At 42.4% G+C, this 22,435-nt stretch overlaps 1 protein-coding gene across 7 annotated transcripts in view; it reads left to right on the top strand.

Moving 5' to 3' along the window:
- Window positions 1-22,435, top strand: part of ESYT2 (extended synaptotagmin 2) — a 104,499-nt gene that overhangs the window by 31,366 nt on the left and 50,698 nt on the right. For all 7 annotated transcript variants that reach the window (XM_078343298.1, XM_078343294.1, XM_078343295.1 and 4 more), the window contains 5 exons: window positions 4,929-4,970; window positions 6,103-6,237; window positions 9,944-10,020; window positions 15,149-15,221; window positions 15,463-15,552. In XM_078343298.1, the coding sequence (XP_078199424.1) occupies window positions 6,115-6,237; window positions 9,944-10,020; window positions 15,149-15,221; window positions 15,463-15,552 (363 nt within the window). In that variant the 5' untranslated portion in view covers window positions 4,929-4,970; window positions 6,103-6,114. The remainder of the gene's footprint in view (window positions 1-4,928; window positions 4,971-6,102; window positions 6,238-9,943; window positions 10,021-15,148; window positions 15,222-15,462; window positions 15,553-22,435) is intronic.

The raw sequence follows: 22,435 nt of genomic DNA on the forward strand, positions 1-22,435 counted from the left end.
AGCACTTTGGGAGGCCCAGGCAGGCGGATCACCTGAGGTCAGGAGTTCAAGACCAGCGTGACCAACCCGGAGAAACTCCGTCTCAACTAAAAACTTGATATTTCAAAAATTTTTCTTTCCAAATCAGATTTGGAGTATATTACTTAGGTTGTAAGATAATCCTGTTTCCAAGTATCATTCTCATTTAATATAATTAAAATATGGTTTAATTTGTGAAAATTGCACTTTCACATAATTTTGGTCATTTGTTACATAAAAATAGTACTTCTGTATTAGAAACATTTTATTAATTTTAATCCTAAATTACAGTATTAGTTCATGCATACAAGGATTTCAGAAGTATAGAAATACATGGAAGGAAACATAAGAGCCAAGATTCCTCATTACTAGTTTTGTACATATTCTTGCTAATTTCTATGTGTTTATAAGCATGTGTAACTTATATTAGAACATGTTTCTATATATACATGCATATGCATATAATGTTTTCAAGAATATGTGGCCTCTTAATTTTCATTGGTTGGAAAATCTGACTATATATTGTTTTTTGGTGGTGTTTTGTTGAGACGGAGTGTCACTCTGTTCCCCAGACTGGTGTGCAGTGGTGCAATCGTGGCTCACTGCAACCTCCACTTCCCAGGTTCAAGCAATTCTCCTGCCTCAGCCCCTGGAGTAGCTGGGACTACAGGTGCCTGCAACTGTGCCAGCTAATTTTTCGTATTTTCAGTAGAGACAGGATTTTGCTATGTTGGCCAGGCTGGTCCCAAACTTCTGGCCTCAAGTAATCTGCTCATCTCAGCCTCCCAAAGTGCTGAGATAATACGCATGAGTCACTGTGCCTGGCTTGTACTAATTTTTTATAATTTATGAAGACCTTACTAGAAAGTAGAAGTTTATATGATGGTATTTACAAATAGATTTGCTGCTGTGTGTTTATTGAAAAACATAGGGACTAATACTTATTGCCCCAGTTGGCAAAGTCAGTAACTGATCCTGTATCAGTAGGAATTCTCTGATGCTGAGAAGATGAGAGGAGGACCTTTCAAATGGCCTGATGTTTGTAAGAGATGGGCTTGGAGGCAGGAAGTGAGGGCTCTGCCCTGATACCCTTGAGGAGCGTTTATGGAGTGGTGTGACCACAGTGATCTGTAGAGACTGAAAGTCCAGGCACTGCGGGTTGGAGGAGGGAGTGGTTGGATTCGGGTGCTGTCCTGGATGAGAGGTTATCTAGAGCAGAGTTGAGTGGATTGTCAAGGAGGAACTGGCAGAGGAGGAGGAGGGAGGAAAAGAGGTAAATAGAGAAGAATACATTTCTGTGTAAGGAGCCATAATGGCTTTGGTAGAATTTAACAGCAGCATAGTAAAAGTGAGATTTGTATGTTGTAAACTGGAGAAAATGTGACTTGAGGTAGTAGATCTTTGAAGATCAAGCTGGAGAAGTTGAACTGTTTGTTAAACAAGTAGAAGTTCATGGCCTTGACTAAGGTAAATGGAAATGAAATGTCTGTGTTCTAGAGTAATTGTTCTGGTAGCTAAGTTTAGTATTGTTGGGAAGCCAGGCAAGGAGCCACCTGCAAGGGAAGCAGGTGTAGACAGTCACGGCATCACAAGAAAGGGCAGGTATATCTGTGCTCAGCGAGGTGCATCTGGGCTCTGGGGTTTACTCGGAAGTTAGAGGGAAGGAACACATCTAGGACACAGCCCTGGCTGTCCCCACATAGAAGGTGCTCCAGGTTTGCCTTCTGTCCTTTCTGTTGCCATCACTGGTGGTTGGATTCAGAGGGAAGAAGCAGCAAAGGAGGTGAGCCCACAGTGACTTGCTACTTGGGCAGGACCACAGTTTAACACCTGCCTTAGTGTTGAGCAGACCCTTGGGTGGAGCCAGGCTGTGAGTTCCTTATCTGACTTAAAGTATTGAACTTCTTTTTTTTTTTTTTTTTTTGAGACCGAGTTTCGCTCTCGTTACCCAGGCTGGAGTGCAATGGCGCAATCTTGGCTCACCTCAACCTCCACCTCCTGGGTTCAGGCAATTCTCCTGCCTCAGCCTCCTGAGTAGCTGGGATTACAGGCACGTGCCACCATGCACAGCTAATTTTTTCTATCTTTAGTAGAGACAGGGTTTCACCATGTTGACCAGGATGGTCTCGATATCTTGACCTCGTGATCCACCCGCCTCGACCTCCCAAAGTGCTGGGATTACAGGCTTGAGCCACCTCGCCCGGCCAGTATTGAACTTCTTTACTGCACTGTGAAGAAATGGCAGAATTCATCTGCATGCTTGGTTTTGTGACCCAGTTTGGCTAGTCTAACAAGCCCTCCAGTTGTCTTCACCCCATCCCCACATTTCTTCCTGCTCCTTGGGGAAGGCAGTCCCCTCCTTGTACCCCAGGCCCTTCTGCTCAGAATAGGCCTCGACAGTGGCAGAGGCACCTCCCTTGGATTGGAGCAAATGCCTCTAGTAGCAACTTTTCCCGATCTCAGTCTTCTTGAATATTGTCTTTCCCAACTTTTAAGCCTTTTTTGAAAGTTGCTATTCCTTTGTTTTTTCCAGAATGGAGTCAAGCTGACTTAATTTAGGAACAGATTCACTCTAGACCACTCCATGATTCAAGCAGATTAAATGCTTCCTGTCAAGGAGCATCAGAGTGAGGCCTGCCTAGGCTTCTGGTCCAGAGGAGGCAGAAGCTCCAGCCTCTCCCTGCAGAGGGCTCAAGGCCAGTTAGCGTGGTGGCCACAGGGCGCTGGCTGGCTGTAGCAAGGTGTCTGTCTTGACAGTGGCCTCTGGGGGACCCAGAATTAGCTGCTGGGCCGCATTTTCTCATATACAAACATGAGAGAAGCTGGATATGAAAGAAACCATCTTAGGAGAGAACACCCACCCCCATGAGAACATTCTCTGCCCACCTCCTGCAGAGGCTGGTCTGGTTTCCTCAGGGCTGTCTGTCATTGACTCAAGTACTTTGTGCTTAGGAAAGTAACTCATGGCAGTTCCACACCTCAGAACATTTCTCTAGTCACATCTCAGTCACCAGTTCACAGTCACCTGTGACCATTGAAACCTAAACCAGAAACATGGTTACCTGAGCATTCATGTGGTCTATGTGCTCTTCCTTCTTTGAAAGCTCCTCATTTGTGACCAAAACGGCTTTGGCCTTCCTCTGCAAGGATGTTTTATTATTGCCCCAATGATAGAGAAAATATTTTCTTTCCCTTTTTTCCAGACACGGGGCCTCACTTTGTCACTCAGGCTAGAGAGCAGTGGTTCAGTCATGGCACACAGCCCTCTGGAACTCCCGGGCTGAAGTGATCCTCCCGCCTCAGCCTCCTGAGTAGCTGGGACTGGGATTGCAGCTGTGCACCACCATGTCTGGCTAATTAAAAAAAATTTTTAGAGACAGAATCTCACTAGGCTTGTCTTGACCATCTTATCTTGGACATCTTGTTGCCTAGGCTTGTCTTGAACATCTTGTCTCAAGCGATCCTCCTGCCTCAGCCTTCCAGTGAGTTGGGATTACAAGTGTGAGCCCCTGTACCTGGTCCACATTTTTTCTAAATAGGTTTCTTTTTTTTCTTTTTTCTTTTTTTTTTGAGACAGAGTCTCGCTCTGGCACCCAGGCTGGAGTGCAATGGCACAATCTCGGCTCACTGCAACCTCCACTTCCCAAGTTCAAGCAGTTCTTCTGCCTCAGCCTCCCAAGTAGCTGGGATTACAGGCATACAGCACCACGCCCGGCTAATTTTTATATTTTAGTAGAGACGGAGTTTCACCATGTTGTCCAGGCTGGTCTCAAACTCCTGACCTCGTGATCTACCCACCTTGGTCTCCCAAAGTGCTGGGATTACAGTTTTTGGGAGACCAGGAGTGAGCCACCACTCCTGGCCACTCTTTGCATCTTTTTGTTTGTTTGAAATAGACTCTCCTTCTGTCACCTAGGCTGGAGTGCAGTGGCATGATCTCCACTCACTACAACCTCTGCCTCCCAGGTTCAAGCAGCTCTCCTGCCTCAGCTTCCCGAGTAGCTGGGATCACAGGTACCTGCCACCACACCTGGCTAACTTTGGTATTTTTAGCAGAGACAGGATTTCACCACGTTGGCCAGGCTGGTCTTGAACTCCTGGCCTTAAGTAATCCATCTGCCTCAGCCTTGCAAAGTGTTGGGATTACAGGTGTGAGCCATCGCCTGGCTCTAAATAGGTTTCTTCCCCTATAAGAACCCTTTTCCATTGTCCAGGCCTGACCTGGAGAACTGTAATGGTGATGCCCATCTGGGTGAAGGTGGGAGATGGTGTGGAGGGGAGCCAACTAAGGAAAAGTGTGTCTTGGCTAGTTTGGGCCAAAGGAGAAAAGCAAAAGGGAAGAGTGAATTTTATTTTATATTTTTTACTTTACTTTATGGAATCTCATTAATGTCCAGACTAGGGTGCAGTGCTAATCACAAGCATGATTGTTCCACATTGCAGACAAGCTCCTGGGCTCACGTGATCCTCTCGAGTAGCTGGGACTTGCAGGTGTGTGCCACCACACTGGCCTGGGAAGGGCCAAAGTCTGAGCCTAGATTTCTAGAACACAATGAAAATACTACTGACAGATTAGAAACATGGTTTTTTTAAAAGGAAAAGATCAATTTTTTATGATGTTTCAGATTCCAGTGACTTTCCTCTGGACAGTGGGGTGCAGAGAAGGCTCTGATGGCATTTGTCCACACTCGACTTTTCTGCTCATGGTGTTCTCAGGATATAAAGAGCTGGGGTGCCATGCATTTCACTTTCCCTCCTTGGAGACCAGTTTCCAAAGCTTTAGAGTAGAGTATTTTAAAGAAGCATTATGTAAACACAGGACGTAGGATGAGAATATGAAATTGCCTGCTTGATGTTTTATTTACAGTTGTTGGGAGTTAATAAGTCATATGTGTATCTTTTTCTCCTAGGTTCATTTTCCAGACACTGAAAGAGCAGAATGGCTAAATAAGGTAAGAGTAGAGTACACCAAATACCATCTATCAGTGGAATTGGAGGATCAGATACCATCTTTCCATATTTGGGAATTTGTATGTTGGTAACATTTAAGCTTGTTTGTACTTTAGTGGGTTGACTTCTGCTCCCCAAAGACCTCAATCATAACTAACACGTTTTTTTCCTTTCCAGAGAGTGAGAACTGTGTCTTTGACTTGAGAAAAGTATAGGCATGTTCATATTCGTATCTCTGGCCATGTGTCTTCTTTTCTGAACAGCCAGGGCTCAAATCTGTTTTGTAATAATTGTAAGCTTCGAGAAGCATTACAAAGAAAGAAATAACTTTCAAGAAACAGAGTAATCAATAACATTTTTTTTTTTTTTTGAGATAGAATCTTGCTCTGTTGCCCAGGCTGGAGTGCAGTGGAGCGATCTCGGCTCACCACAACCTCCGCCTCCCAGGTTCAAGCGATTCTCCTGCCTCACCCTCCCAAGTAGCTGGGATTACAGGCATGTGCTACCATGCCTGGCTAATTTTGTATTTTTAGTAGAGACGGGGTTTTTCCATGTTGGTTAGGCTGGTCTCCAACACCCCACCTTAGGTGATCTGCCCACCTTAGCCTCTCAAAGTGCTGGGATTACAGGCGTGAACCACCATGCCTGGCCAACAATCATTTTTTTGAAGGTTGTGGTTTTAGAGTAGTATGCCTTGAATGAGATCTCTTTTAATCTCTGTATTTGATGCATTTTTGAGGGCCACACAGTGAACTCATGTCGATGATCACTTACAGTGCTGGAAGTTCTGTCGTTAAAAAACAATAGGTGCTTATTAATATTTATACAGTTTAAGAAAGTTTTCAGCAACAAATTTAAACCACAGGATTTTTAGCAATATTTAAGTGTGCTGACATACTTAAACAGAATATTTAACCAGAATAAGTAGTTTCTGCAACATACTGGTTAATCAGTTGTTGGTTTTTCTAATAACTTTTTAGAATTTAGATCATGTTGATTTTGTATAACAGGAAGATCCTCTCCTCCTTTATTTTTAAAACCAGGTTTTGGTCAGCTATGAGCGTTTCTCACGAGCATTTGTGTGTGTCATGCATTACAGCATTTTGTTTAACCTGAGTTCTTTTTCCTTTCCAGACTGTAAAACACATGTGGCCTTTCATTTGCCAATTTATAGAGAAGTTGTTTCGAGAAACTATAGAACCAGCCGTGCGGGGAGCAAACACCCACCTTAGCACCTTTAGTTTCACGAAGATCGACATGGGCCAGCAGGTCAGTTTCCTCTTAAGTGTCTTCACATGTGCACATAGTCAGACTACTGTGAAAACATGAAAAACATTTTCTTTTCTATTCCTTTTTTTTTTTCGGAGATGGAGGCCTCACTGTGTTGCCCAGCCTGGCCTCAAACTCCTAGGCTCATGTGATCTTTCCACCTCAGCCTCCCAAGTAGCTGGGCATATCTTTTTTAAACAACTTCATCTGGGCATGGTGGTTCACACCTGTGATCCCATCACTTGGGGAGGCCTGAGCTTAAGAGTTTGAGACCAGTCTGGGCAACAAAGTGGGACCCCAAGTCTACAAAAAATTTTAAAAGTTAGCTGGGTGTGGTGGCACGTGTGTGCCGTCTGAGCTACACGAGAGGCTGAGGCAGGAGGATCACTTGAGCCCCAGGAGGTTAAGCCTGCAGTGAGCCATGACCACACCACTGCACTCCAGTCTGAGTGACAGAGGAAGACCCTATCTCAGAAAACAGAGAGCTTCAAATTATGCTCTGGAGAAAATTGTTCACCAAAAAGGTCTGCGGGGTGCACCTACAGTTCCCACTCAGGCTCTGCCTCCAGCCAGGGTGCCTTTCCCGTCTCTGTCACTCAGGCTCCGCCTCCAACCATGGTGCCCTTTCCCATCTCTCGGGAAGCCGTCTTGCTGTCTTCTTGCCTGTCCTGCTATCCTCTCGCTAGTCCTGCTGCCCTCTCGCCCGCAGTGCCCTTCCCGTCTCTGTCACTCAGGCTGTGCCTCCCACCATGGTGTCTTTTTCCCGTCTCTGTTGGGAGGCTGTCCTGCTGTCCTCTCACCTGTGGTGGTGTCTTGGCCATGTCAGCCTCCATACATGGCTTCTCTTTAACGTTCTTTCCATAACGTGTCTTTCTGCTGCACGTTCTTCTGTCAGCATGCCCTTTTCGGAAGCAGTAGTTTTACGTAGTCTTTCCTGTGAGAGAGTTTGATCTGTGAATTCATGCTAAATGTGTAGTCATTGACAAGCTTACGGTGTTTATCCCTTTCGGGATGTTAAAAGAAAAAGCAATTAATGACTCTAATGCTGGTATGGTAGGCATAACATTAACTACACAGGTGGAAGGAAAGACAGATTTTGTTAATGGAGTCACGTTATATAAAAAGGAAAGCTGCTGCTTCCTAATAACACTTCTGGAAAAAGCCTCAAGAGTACATTTAGTTGATCATGGTAAGTTTTCCTTTTTTATTTTATGTTTTAAAATCAGTATTTAAATAAGTAGCAATAGTTCGAGGTAACATTGTTTTATATGCCTACAGAAGACTCCGGACGTCATAGTTCTTGTAAACACACACACAATTTGCAGACGCTGGTGCACACAGCAGAGTCCGCACACAGATGTCACCGCATGGTGCGCTTCAGGGTTATGGTTGATGTGGCTGCGGGAGGAGTCTGGCACGGCTACTGTGTGTTTGCCACCTGTTAGTGGGCGCCAGTGTCCACCCCATGCTCTACAGGCTGCTGGCCACCTTTCTCCATCAGAGCTTTCTGTGTGCAGAGAATGCTCCGTCTCAGAGGCAGTTACTCCAGACCCAGTGCCTCCTGTGTGGTCTCATGTGTGGCACTGCCTGTATGTGATGAGCCTGAGGCATGGCCATCCTGTGTGAGAGCCCATGTCTCTGCACAGGACACCTGTGGGGCACTTTTAGTGTTGACTTTACCTTTCAGCACCTAAAATGGTAACCACAGCTGGGGAAAAAAGCACAGTTAGAACTTAAAGTGCCATAGGAATGGAAGTAAAAATCCCAGTGACAAGTTACATGCTATAAAGCAAGGGCTGTATGCTGTGTCTGTCCATGGCCAGGTCATAATGTTTTAGCTCTGATTCCACCTAACATCTCTGTGGCACAGTTTCCTGCTGTCTCTCCCTTTTACAGCCCTTTAGCCAGGTGAAAATCATTTTAGCTCCAGGGTCAGGACAAAGGCTACATTTAGCCTGCAGACCATAGTCTGTTAATGCCCTAAGTTACAGCATGCTCATGTTTGTGGATATTTAAAATTCCAGCCTCAGCTGGGTTTACTTTAGGAATAATTTAATTGTGTTTGAGTTCCATCACACACACTTGAAGGTTGATACCAATTGAATAAGAAGATCCATGGAGAATAGCAAGAGCATTAAGAGGAATGCTGATTCAGTAAAGATAGCTTTGGCATTTTCATCTACTGTACCAATGTCTTTAAAATTGCAAAACCAGGCTTTCTGATGAAGGGATGGATAGAATGGCATTCAGAGTCCTGTGCAGGGTCCTTGGCCAGACTGTGTGCTGACCAAGACTCCCAGGAGCTGGGTGGTGTTGCCTTCAGGTGTCTGTCCTTTGTTAGGTAATGCCCAGTCATCTGGAGTGGGTTGGTCCCTGAATCTCTGTGTCATTTGGGGAGTATGTTATCTGATGCACATGATGCATGCGCCGCTTTCATTTGTTAGCATAGCGTGTTGGTTGTGTTTCTCAGTGCAGTCTGTACATGGCTTAGTAGTATAAAGAAGCAGCCTGGAAACTTGGGAGCATAGGAGGTGGCTAGACTCTCAAGTAAAGGCTTCGAGTTTGATTTGACAGCTAGTTGAGAGGTGTGATTTTAATATACTCAAGCTTGTCAAAGTAAGCAGTGTACTCCAGAGGTAAGGCGTTTCTTTCTTAATTGAGACAGGGTCTCACTCTGTCACCCAGGCTGCTGGAGTACAGTGGCGTGATCAGTGCTCACTGCAACCTCAACCTCCCAGGCTCAAGGGATTCCCCCTACCTCAACCTCCCGAGTAACTGGGACTACAGGTGCATGCCATCATGCCTGGGTCATTTTTGTATTTTTTGTAGAGATGGGGTCTCCACTAAGGCTGGTTTCAAACTCCTAGGTTCAAGTGGTTCTTCTGCCTCAGTCTGCCAAAGAGCTGAGATTACAGCTTCGAACCATTGTGCCTGGTTTTTTGTTTGTTTTGTTTTAAGAGGTGGGGTTTCACACTGTTGCCTAGTCTAGAATACAGTGGCACAATCATAGTTCACTGCAGCCTCAAACTCCGGTGCTCAAGCAATCGCCCCATCTCAGCCTCCTAAGGAGCTAGAACTACAAGCCTGCACTACCATCTTAACTAATTTTTTTACTTTTTGTAGAGATGGGGTTTCACCATGTTGCCCATGCTGATTTCAATCACCTGGCTTCAAGCAATTCTTTGCCTTGGTATCCCATCGTTTTGAAATTACAGACCTGAGCCTCTATGCCTGGATGTGAAACTCTTAAGAAATAAAAAATCATGAGACATAAAGAATAAATGAAAGGAAGTTACATTTCAAACACAGTAGTAAGGATGGAGTTGAGGGAAAGGGTCAAGTTAAATGGGAAGAGACAAGAGTAGGAGGCTTGAAAAGAGCACGGATGTAACGCTACATGTGCTGGCAACAGCAGTCATACCCGGTGCTGCTTAATTACTGTGAGCAAGGCATGCACTACATTCTTGACATTTATTTCGTCACCTAATTTCACAGTAATCTTATGAAAAGGAGGCCGTTATTGTCTGCAGCTCATGAGAGGAAGCTGAGAAACAAGGGTTAAATAGCTTAAAATCAAGCTGCACTCTGTTTTGAAGGCAGAATTTTAATTCCTGTCACTTAGAGCTTGTTCTCTTTATACTATGTTACAAGGTTTGATTTTTTTTTTAAACCTCTGTATTTTAAAATAAGCTACTTCTTTTTTCAGCCCCTCAGGATCAATGGTGTTAAGGTATATACTGAAAATGTAGACAAGAGACAAATTATTTTGGACCTTCAGATTAGGTAAGTTTTTATTTGTTATATTTGTGTCATGGTTAATGGTGTGTAATGTCACTTAGTTGTACTTGTAAGGTGGAAGATACAGTGAGCACACGTCATACCTGCTGTGGTTGGAATTAGACTAAATTCTTGTTAGACATCCAAATATTATTCACCTTCTGGGTCCAGTTTCTAGTAGCCTGGATAATTGCCATTCATAAAATGTGTTACATAAAAAGAAGTTAAAGATACCATAAGAAAAGAAAACTGGACCAATATATTTTATGAACATTAATACAAAAATCCTTAAAAAAATAGTAGCAAACTGAATTTAGCAGCATATTAAAAGGATTTTCTCAGTTCACCATGCCAAAAAATAATTTTTTTACAAAAGGATTTTACACCATGACCAAATGGGATTTATTCCCAGAATGTAAAGATGATTCAGCATACAAAAATTAGTTGATGTAATATACCACATTAACAGGAAGGAAAAAACCAAATCACGTGATTATCTCAGTGGATGCAGAAAAAGCATTTAACAAAATTCAGTACTCTTTCATGATAAAAACACTCAGTGAACTAGGAATAGAAGGAAACTATCTCAACATAAAAAAAACCATGTTAAGAAAAACCCACAGTCAACATTATATTCAGTGGTCAAAAACTGAAAGCTTTTTCTTTAAAATCAGGAACACTGCAAGGACGCCCTCTTTCACTACTTCTCTTTAACACAATATTGGGAGTTCTAGTTGGAGCAGTTAGGCAAGGAACAAAGTGCATCCAGGTTGGAAAGGAAGAAAGACTGTGTGTGTGCGTGTGTATGTGTGTGTGTGCACATGCGTGTTTGTTTTTGGGTTTTGGTGTTTTTTTTTTTTTTGAGACAGGGTCTTGGCTTATCATTCAGGCTGGAGTGGAGTGGTGCAGTCTTGGCTCACTGCAGCTTTGACCTCCTGGATCAAGCGATCTTCCCACCACAGCCTCCTGAGTAACTGGGACTACAGGTGCATGCCACCATGTGTGTCTAATTTTTGTATTTTGTGTAGAGATGGGGTTTCACTATGTTTACCAGGCTGGTCCGAACTCCTGGGCTCAAGCGATCCACCCAGCTTGGCCTCCCAGAGTTCTGGGATCACAGCCATGAGCAACTGCACCCAGTGGGAGGACTTAATCTTTCTCTTTACAGATGAGATGATCTCATATGTAGAAAACCCTAAAGATTACACCAAAAAAAAAAACTCTCGGAACTAAGAAATGAATTCAGCAAAGTAGTAGGAATATTAAGTGAACCCACTAAAATCAGTTGCATTTTTATACGCTGACAATGAATAATCCAAAAAGAAAATGAAACAGTTTCATTTATAATAGAATCAAGAAGAATAAAATATTTAGGAATAAACTTAACTAAGGAGGAGAAAGACTTGTAGACTGAAAACTAAAATATTGCTGAAAGAAATCAAAGAAGATACAAATAAATAGCAAAACATTCTTTTTTAATTCATGGATTGGAAAACTTAATAGTGCTTAGATGTTAATACCACCTAAAGCAATCTGGGATTTAATGCATTCCCTGTAATCATGAATAAGCAGTCATCATCCAGAATATATAGAGCACTCCTGAAATTCAACAACAGAACAACCAAACAGCCCTTTTCAAAAATGTAGAAAGAACGTGAATAGACATTTCTCCAGGGAAGATATACATGAAGAGACACTGACCACTAAACATTAGGCAAATGCAAATCTAGACCATAATGAAATACCACTTAACACCTATTAGAATGGCTACTGTCAAAAGAAACCCAGAAAATAACAGGTCTTGGTGAGGTGGAGAAATGGGAGTCTTTGTGCGCTGTTGGTAGAAATGTGAATTGGTACTGCTGCTGTGGAAACAATTTGGCAGTTCCTCAAAGCCTTAAACAAAATTACCGTATGATCCAGAAATTCCACTTCTATTGTACATGCCTGAAAGAATTGAGAGCAGGACTGGAGCAGATATTTGCACACCCACATTCTTATCAGCATTATTTACAGTAGCTAAAAGGCAGAAGCAGCCCAAGTGTCTGTGGGCCGATGAGTGGATAAACAAAATGTGGCCTGTATGTCCTAGCCTTAAAAACAAGGGCCTCCTGCTCCAGGCTGCCGCATGCTGGACTGTGAGGACCTTATGCTGGCGGAAACAAGCCAGATACAAAGGGGCAGCATCTGCGTAATTCCACTTGAGTGAGGTTCCCGGAGAAGTCAGACTCATAGACACAGAAACAGAATGCTGCTTGCCAAAGCTTGGGGGCAGAAGGAATGGGCAGTTAGTGTGTCTTCATTTTGCAAGATGAAGAATGTTCTGGAGGTGGATGGTGGTGATGGTTGCATATTATGGATGTATTTATTACCACTGAGTTGTACACTTAAAAATGTTAATGGGGGTAGATTTTCTGTGTGTTTAATTAAATTTATTTATTTATTTATGTTAACTTGTTTGAGACAGAGTCTTGCTCTATCACCCAGGCTGGAGTGCAGTGGCGCAATCTTGGCTCCCTGCAACCTCTGCCTCTTGGATTCAAGCAATTATCCTGCCTCCTGAGTAGCTGGGATTATAGGCACTGCCACCACACTCGGCTAATTTTTATATTTTTAGGAGAGAGAAGGTTTCCCCTTGTTGGCCAGGTTGGTGTTGAACTCCTCACCTAAAGTGATTTGCCTGCCTCAGCCTTCCAAATTGCCAAGATTACAGGCCTGAGCCACTGTGCCCAGCCAATTTTTGGTGTATTTTAATACAGTATTTTACATTGGAAAAAAAAATTGAAGATCTGCCAACTACCATGCCTACCATAGTAAAAATAGGCTTCCTTTGCTCCCTGCCCCCACTAACCCCAATAGGGTCTCGCTCTGTTGCCCAGGCTGGAGGGCAGTGATGCAGCTGTGTTCAAAAGTGGGCTTTCTGGGGCCGGGCGCGGTGGCTCATGCCTGTAATCCCAGCACTTTGGGAGGCCGAGGCGGATGGATCATGAGGTCAAGAGATCGAGACCATCCTGGTCAACAAGGTGAAACCCCGTCTCTACTAAAAATACAAAAATGAGCTGGGCATGGTGGCCCGCGCCTGTAATCCCAGCTACTCGGGAGGCTGAGGCAGGAGAATTGCCTGAACCCAGGAGGCGGAGGTTGCGGTGAGCCGAGGTCACGCCATTGCACTCCAGCCTGGGTAACAAGAGCGAAACTTCGTCTCAAAAAAAAAAAAAAAAAAAGTGAGCTTTCCTTGTCTTTTGTCCTCATCCTTCCTTGAGCTTGCTCAGGGCTTCCTGCTGCGTGTGGGCCTCACAGCACACCGTGTGGGTCGCAGTAAGTGCTGTGCACTCCGAACAACCATGTGGTATCTAGCAGCTCAGAGTTGTATGCTTTTTTAGATTGTTGACAAAGGATCATTTTATTAAAGTGATTATCTTTGAGTTTCCGAAGTTTGTAAATATAGTGAATGTACAGAGTTGGTACCAGGTTGCCTTTATTTCAGAAAGAAGCATAGACTTGCTTCAATCTAATATGAAAAAAATCTGCATCTTTAAAATAGTTGGTGCTAGGGCAAACACCATTGTCTTCAGTGGAATAAAAGAAGAGTCCCATGTATGTCTCAGGTCAGGTTATGATCCAGGAGGGACTATCCACTGGGCTGATACTGGGCTTCAGGAGGTGGAAGCTGTCTAGTGTCCTCAGTGCCAAGCAAGTTTAAATTCATCAATCAGTGGACACCATTCTGAAGTTGAAGTCTGGTTTCATGGTTAGCTGCCATAACTCATGCAAAGTGTCCTGCTCAGATTTACGTGTCTGAACAAATAGGTATTCTACTTTGTTGTGAGTTCTAGACAAGCACTTTAACTAATTGGCACTTTAATTGGAAGGAGTAATTGAAAAGTATTAGAAAATAAAATGATCAAGGCCGGGTGCGGTGGCTCATATCTGTTAATCCTAGCAGTTTGGGAAGCCAAGGTGAGTGGACCCCTTGAGGTCAGGAGTTTGAGACCAGCCTTACCAACATCTACTAAAAACACAAAAATTAGCTGGGTGTGGTGGCACACACCTGTAATCCCCACTAAGGAGGCTGACGTGGGACAATTGCTTGAACCTGGATGGCGACTATTGCAGTGAGTCATCGCACCACTGCACTCCAGCCTGGGCAACAGAGCGAGACCCCCTTTCAAAGAAAAGAAAATGATCAAGTCATAGGATGAAGAAAAGGAAAGTTTTTAAAATAGTTTTGTAACAGGTTATTGGTGATTTTACCAACTAGGTAGAGAGCAATTCTCAGTGAGAAGAATCTGTAGGCATTGGCTTTAACACCAGGACAATAAATATTGGAAGAAATATATCCCAGATTCCTTTTGTTATGATTTTGCTTATCTGCATAGACCTTCCCTGTCTAGGATTTATCAAACTTCCCCACAAACGTTGTCAGGGAGGAGTGTGACGTCCTACCTCCACAGCCAAGGGTGAAGATCAGCGCCTACACTTACCCATACAAAAAGTATTTGACGTTTCATGTTGATATTAAAAATGGATGCAAATCTTGCCTTTAGCCTTATGCTTGTTTCATATTAATATTTGAAATGACTTATATCATTCAATAAAATTGAGGCCCCAAACAGATGCACTGCTTCTAGTCTTTGATGTTACAGAGGCCTGGGGCACTGTGAGATTTTTCATGTTTGGGAAGGAAAGTGTGAAAGTTATTTGTGTGAAATAAAATTAAACGTTTTAATGTTTTAAACATCAGGTTTGTAAGGTAAGGAAAACTACGTTGCACCAAAAAAGACTGCTTCAGAAGCTGCACTTCGTTATTTACATTTTCTTTTGAACATGGATATTTATATTTAGTTAAGATATTTATATATAAGACCACCACTACCACCAAACATTTATTTATTAATTGATAAAGAGTATTCCTCCCAGTGTCATAGCAGTGTCTTATCTGATGACAGCCTGCAGACCTGGACCAGTAAAGTTCTATGATGTGAGAGGCCACATTTTATGGCTTTTACCTACGATCTGATTTTGGCTGCTTTACTATCATTTTATTCAGATTATATATCTTGCAGGTCTATACTGATTAAGAAAATAGTTCATTTCACTCACATTATGTAATGCAGAATTTTTTCTTTGTTAGTTTTGTAGGAAATTGTGAGATTGATTTGGAGATCAAACGCTATTTTTGTAGAGCTGGTGTGAAAAGTATTCAGGTAAGTTTTTTTTTTAAAGTTGGTAGTTTTCTAAAGTTCTTTAAGCTATATTCAAAAAGAAAATCAAGAAGTTTTTTTATCTTGGAATTTTTCTGAAGTTCAGGTTTTAACTGTAGGTCATAGTTGAAAGAAATAAGCCACATGCTCAGAAGTTACTAAGATGCACGTGCAAACTCCTTGAGTTAAGCGGCCCTGCAGAATTGTTTTCTATTACCTGTTTTGATTTCCTGTTTGAGTTTAGATTCACGGTACCATGCGGGTGATTCTGGAACCACTGATTGGAGATATGCCTTTAGTTGGAGCTTTGTCTCTCTTCTTCCTTAGGAAACCAGTAAGTCCATATTTATTTCATTTTATTTTCCCCATTCAGGACAGAAATACATACCCATGGAAGAATATATAAGCGGAGAAACAAAATTTTATCAACTCATTGTCCCTTTCTGTTGCATGAATCATGTGGGGTTTTTGGTATCTCTTTGTGCCTTAACTGAGAGCTTATCTCTTGATAAGCAGCTCTCTTTCCTGATTATAAAAATGTTACAAAAATTTAAAAACAGACTTCTTCAGAAGTGTAGGTCTTAGCTCACATTTAATTTAGCACCTCACTTAATATGATTTATAGATATTTTCTCATTTAATCCTAACTGTACTAAATATTAATGTTGTTTCCTTTTACTGTTCAGAAACTGAGATTTTTTTCCCTTATTTTTCCAAATCATACAACTAGTAAGAGCCTGTGTACAGATCCAGTTTAGTCTGATACAGAGCTCATGTTCCTGAACACTGTTGAGAAGACTCACCTGTACACCTCCCTCTTTCCCCTCCAGAGATAAGTGCTGCCATCATTTGCACGCACCTCCTTCCTCATTTGGGGTGTGTTCAATGAACTGTACATACAGTTTTATATACAGGTTGAATATTTCTTATCAGTGATGCTTGGGACCATATGTGTTTCAGTTTTTATGCTATTTGCATTAGACTCCAGTGAGTATTTCCTTTGAGCATGATGCTAGTACTCAAAAAGTTTCCGCTACTGAAGCATTTTGGATTTTTAGATTAGGGATGCTGAACCTGTACTGTGGTTTTTTGTTGTTGTTGTTGTTGTTTTTAGTAGTTAATACTTACTGTTTGCTATTTCCCACAAAACCAAGACAACAGAACTGTTACTCCTACTAGACTCCTTCCTCCTTACCTGGGCTCCTGCAGCCTCTGGCTGGTGTCTCCCTTTGCTGCCTTCCATGTTCATTGTCCTCCGGGCAATCTTCTCCAGGTGTGCACTGCCCATATGGTTGTCTCTCCCTGGCAGATGAGATTGTGGTGATTTAGACGGGCGCTCCCTTTCCAGCCTGATTTCCCCCTGCTGTCCCAGTGAGCATCCCAATCTTCACAAACTATACCCTAGGAAAAGTATCCACCTGCACCTCACTCCTGCCTCCCTGCGTCTTTTCCTTTCTACAGAAGGCTTTCTTTGCCCCTTTTGTTTCACTTCCTTTCAGCAGTTTCTGCACAGTTATTGTTAGCTCTTTGAAAGCAAGGACCATAACTGTCTCCCCAGAGTTTGGTAAATGAATAATGGATGAATTGATCTGTTTCTGAAATATCTCTTCAAGATGTGCCATTGGAGTCCTTTATGGAGATACCTTCAACATCATACGTAATTTAAAGGAGGAATATTAACTCATACAATTTGATTCAAGTAACTTATTAAAAAATGTTATTTGGCTTTTAAAACATGGGTTTATCTACACTTGTCATAAACTAAGTTTACTACAGGATGTACTTTTTCTGTATGAAAACAAAATAAGTGCCATCACTTTCTGTTATGAATAAAATCACTGTTCTGATTGAAATAATGGGCTTATTTTGAATCAAATTTAAGTACATAAAATATGGGAACATCCAAAAACTTCTAGGTCATCTCTGTCAAATTTTACTGTTAAAATTTCAGGAAGTTAAGAGATTCATAAGATTTAAAATTCGGGGTTTTTTTTTCACATGCCAGTCGTTAAAAGTCCGGTATGTTTAAGAAACCACCTTCATTATTGACCAAAAAATCTCCACTATTCTTAACAAATTGTTAAGTATTTTTAGCTTATCCATTTTTAGCCAGGGACATTTTTAACAATTTAGTGAAAACATTCATTTCAGAATGTAACAAAATCCAAATCTTTAAATCTTCCTTAGCTTTTAACAGTACTCTTACTTAGTTTGGAACTTCCACAGATGACTTTACTTTTAAAATAACATATTAACTTCCAAATGAAATTTTGTGCTCAGAAAAGAAGGATGGGGCTGAAAAGTTCAGAATCACTCATTTCCTTATATGGTGAGTAAAGTAATCAAACGTGTGCTTCAGTGAAAAGGAAATTTTTCTGTTTCTTTTACTGGAAAATATGAGAACAGAGTTCACTGTTGGCTGCCAAGTAATTCCTCCTCATCCTGGCAAAAGATATTTCTAGAAGGGTTTTTTATTTTGTGTGCTTCTTTTTACTATCTGGATGATTTAGAAACCGTTATGAAACCTTTACACATTTTTCTACTTGAGCTGTTGCAATGTAGAACTTGTCGAAGAGGGAAAAAAAACCATCAACGTTGCTGAAGTGATGAACTTGGAACATAGGTGAATAAGGCAGCACAGTGCCTTGGTTAGGTGACAGAAGTGTGTGTTGGACAGCCTGGCTTTCCACTCCCAGTTCTTTCTCTTAGTGTATCTTTTGAACAACTTATTTTATTTCTTCAAGCCTCAATTTTCCCATCTGTAAAATGGACATGACCGTATCACACAATTAAATCTGAAAATTAAATGTCAATGAACGTAAACTACTTAGTACAATAGCTAACACATAGTAAGTCTTCAGATTTTAAGAACTTAAATATTTTTCTACATGTAGGTTTAGTATTCTAGTAAAGGCATGACACTAGAGGTGTTTGGTGTTTTGTTGTTTTTTTTTTCTGAGATAGAGTTTCACTCTTGTCTTCCAGGGTAGAGTGCGATGACTTTATCTTGGCTCACTGCAACCTCTGCCTCCCAGGTTTGGGCAATTCTCCTACCATAACCTCCCAAGTAGCTGAGATTACAGGCACCCACCACCATGCCAGGCTACTTTTTTCTATTTTTAGTAGAGATGGGGTTTTTCCATGTTGTCCAGGCTGGTCTCGAACTCATGACCTCAGGTGATCTACCCACCTCAACCTCCCAAAGTGCTGGGATTACAGGCGTAAGCCACCACACCTGGCCACTAGAGGTGAATTATAGGTAAGTAGAAAAGCTTGGATAAATGTTCTGATAAGGACCGGAGCAACTGGCATTTGCCATTGGCTGTGCATAGGGAATCACTCTCACTTGGTAGTTGTTGGGCAGCATACAGTTTTAAGGTTGTTTCAGAGCCCTTAGTCTTGTTTAGATTATCCCTCGACTAGAGGGGATCCAGGAGGTCTTTCCCAAAACATCCCTTAGAAATGGTCCTAAGCAGCTGGGCATGGTGGCTCACACCTGTAATCTTAGCACCTTGGTAGGCCAAGGTGAGCAGATCACGAGGTTGGGAGTTCCAGACCAGCCAGGCAAACATAGTGAAACCCCCATTTCTACTAAAAATACAAAAAATATTAGCCAGGTGTGGTGGTGGGTGCCTGTAATCCCAGCTACTCGAGAGGCCGAGGCAGGAAAATCACTTGAACCCGGGAGGCAGAGGTTGCAATGAGCCAAGATCCATTGCACTGTAGCCCAGGTGACAGTGCGGGACTCCGTCTCTTAAAAAAAAAAAAGATTCTAGTCCAAACATGTTCCTTCAGCCACATTCAGGGTCTTCCAGTTGAATGTGGAGGTGCTGGCATCTTTTGAAGCACAGATTCCATGTCTTCCTCTGTAAAAATGGAAGCACTGTCTTATGTTATGAGAAGACATTGAATCATATTAGCCAAGGACTCTGGAAATTGATGTGGCTTAAGCAAATGGGGGTAAAAAGGAGAGGAATTTATTTTAAAAATAAATAGCGTATATTGATGTCTCATGAAACGTATACAGGGGACTGCAGTTGAGTCTCAGGAACAGAATGGAACCAGGAATTTGAAAGCCTTCAAGACTGTCTCCACCTCTGCGTTCCCCTCTCCCTCTTGAGACTCATGCCATCTGGTTCTGCAGTCCACGTGTGGAATAGCATGCCTGCCAGCATTCCAGAGAAAGCATTGAGTTTTCCTTCATCCTCACCCTCTCCCCTCTGCTCCCCATTCCAGCTGGGTCAGATACTGATCCCTGGACCAGCTTGGGGTAGGAAGGTGGCAGCATTTGAATAGGGCTCCCAGAAACCCATTCCTTACAGCCTTGCAGGTGAGGCGGAAGGAGGGATTTCAGGCTGGCTGCTGGCTCAGGACATCAGCTCTCCCTTGTGGTCAAGAATGAAGCTCTCAGAAGTCCTGGGACTTAAAAACATAAGAAAAACATTCTTGAAGTTTACTGACAACCCAAATCTGCGAAATAAAAGACTGGAGAAAGGTGGGAACCCTGAGTTTGTGTTTCCAGTGGACTTCAGGTGGTTCTTGTTCTGACTGGAGCTTCATGCACCCAGGGTGCCAGGCATGTGCTCAGCACGTGCTCAGGTGCTGAGCTGCAGTCCCAAAACTGTTAAAGTTACCACACCTGTCACAATGGAACATGGAGAGAACAGGGGCACCTTTGTGGTCTTCCTGAAATACGTGGATACGTTTGTGTCCTTACGGTTGAAACCTGACATTGTTTTATGTTTTGTTGACCATGGTACATGTTCTGCTTCTCAAAGAAGAGCCACAGCAGCTTAGAGGTGACTTCTTGTCCTTTGGAAATGCGTGTTCCACTGGCTTTTCAGTTTCCTGAAATAGCTTCATCATCCAGAGGCAATCCTGAGGCGTGTGTCGCGGGGAGGGAGGGGCACGCTAATTTTAGTTGCTTTTCCAAAGGCACCTTCTAAAGCCCAGCCTTGATCGGGCCCTGCTGGTGACTTCTCCGTGGTGCCCTCGTGTAGAAGGCTGTGGACCCTCCCTGTCTCACACAGCCATTTTGTCCTTCCCGTGAATTCGTTCTCTCTCACGCTTGTCACACACACTTGTTCTTTCCACACTTGTCTGCATACTCATTCTCTCACACATACGTTCTCATACATGTTCACACACACTTGTCCTCACGCTTGTCTGCACATTCACACCTCACACACGCTTTCTCACACTTGTTCTTTCCATACTTGTCTGCACACATTCTCACACTTGTTCTCACATGCTTGTTTCACACTTGTCTGCACACTCACTTGTCTCACGTTCACTTGTCTGCATTCTCACCTCACACATGCTTGTTCTCACACACGTTCTTTCCACACTTGTCTGCACTCATTCTCACTTGTTCACACACTTCTTCCATTTGCACATCCGCACATGCTTGTCTGCACACATTCTCACGTGTTCACACACGCTTGTTCTCACACATTCACACACTTGTCATTTGCACACATTCACACTTGTTCTCATACTCATCACATGCTTGTTCTCACATGCTCATCCACACACATTTGTTCTCATTTGTCCTCACACTTGTTCACACATTCTCACTTCTCACGTACTTGTTCTCATACATGCTTGTTCTCACACACATGCTTGTTCTCACACATCCACACCTCTTTCACTTGTTCTCACAGTTCTTCCACACTTGTTCTCATTCTTACACGTGTTTCACACTTGTTCTCACGTTTTCATTCTCACATTCTCATGCACACATTTTCACACTTGTGCTCACGTACTTGCTCTTCCATACTCGTTCTCACACACTTGCTCTCATGCACTAGTTCACACCCATTCTCACACTTGTCCTCACTCCCTTATTTCACACATTTAATCATTCTCTCACACTTGTGCTTTTGTGCTCTTCTCCATTCCACTTACTTTCTCACACACTTGTTCTTTCATACTTGTGTTTTTTTATTCTCACTCATTTCACATTCTCATTCCTTGTTGTACATACTTGTTCTTTCACAATCATTCTCACTTTGTTCTCACACACTCCCACTCACACTAGTTCTCATTCTCACATTTTCTCTTTCACTTGCACTCGTTTTACACTCCTCACACTATCACAGTTTTCATGCTCACACTCATTTCACTCCCATTCTCACACACATTCTCATACGTTCACATTCACACTTATTTCAAGCTCACTTGTTCTCATGCACTCACACCTATCACGTTCTCACATGCATTCATACTTTTTGTCATTCACACTTGTGATTTCACACTCACTGGTTCTCACCTATCACACTGTTCTCACACATTCTCATACTTTCATATCCATACTTTACTCACACTTGTTCTCACACACTCCTCACACTTATCACACTTTGTCACACACATTCTCATATTTGCATTTACAACTTATTTTACTCTCACTTTTTTCACACACCTGTCACACTTGGTTCTCACACATTCTCATACTTTGTCACATTCACACTTGTCATTTCACGGTCACACTTGTTCTGACACTCCACACCTATCACACTTTGTTCTCATACGTTCTCATACTGTCATTCACACTTATTTTACACTCACACTTGTTCTCACCAACACCTTTCACACTTTGTTCACACACATTCTCATACTTTCATTCACACTTGCTATTTCACTCTCACATTTGTTCTTACACACCTCATACCTATCACACTGTTCTCACACACATTCTCGTACTTCGTCATTCACACTTATTTCACTCACACTTGTTCTTACATACTCCACCTATCACACTTTGTTCTCACACATTCTCATACTTTCACATTCACACTTGTTATTTCACACTCGTTCTCACACTCGTTATCACTTTTCTCACACTTTCTCCTTTCTCATACTTTCACATTCACATTTCACACACTTGTTTTCACACACCACAGCTATACTTTTCTCACACACTCATATTTTCACATTCACACTTGTTATTTCACACACTTGTTCTCACACTCCACAGCTATCACTTTTCTCACACTTTCTCATACTTTCACACTTTATTTCACTCAGTTCTCACCTATCACTGTTCTCACATACACTTGTTCTCACACTGTCTCACCCTCATTCTCTTGCTCATATGTTCTCACACATATTTCACACTTGTTCTCACACTTATACTCATTTTCTCTTTCACACTCATTCTCACATTTGTTCTTTCTCAGACTCATACTTAGCCTCTTACACTTGTCCTCTCACACATT

Source organism: Callithrix jacchus, chromosome 11 (assembly GCF_049354715.1).
Source record: "Callithrix jacchus isolate 240 chromosome 11, calJac240_pri, whole genome shotgun sequence".
In the NCBI taxonomy this organism is placed as follows: domain Eukaryota; kingdom Metazoa; phylum Chordata; class Mammalia; order Primates; family Cebidae; genus Callithrix; species Callithrix jacchus.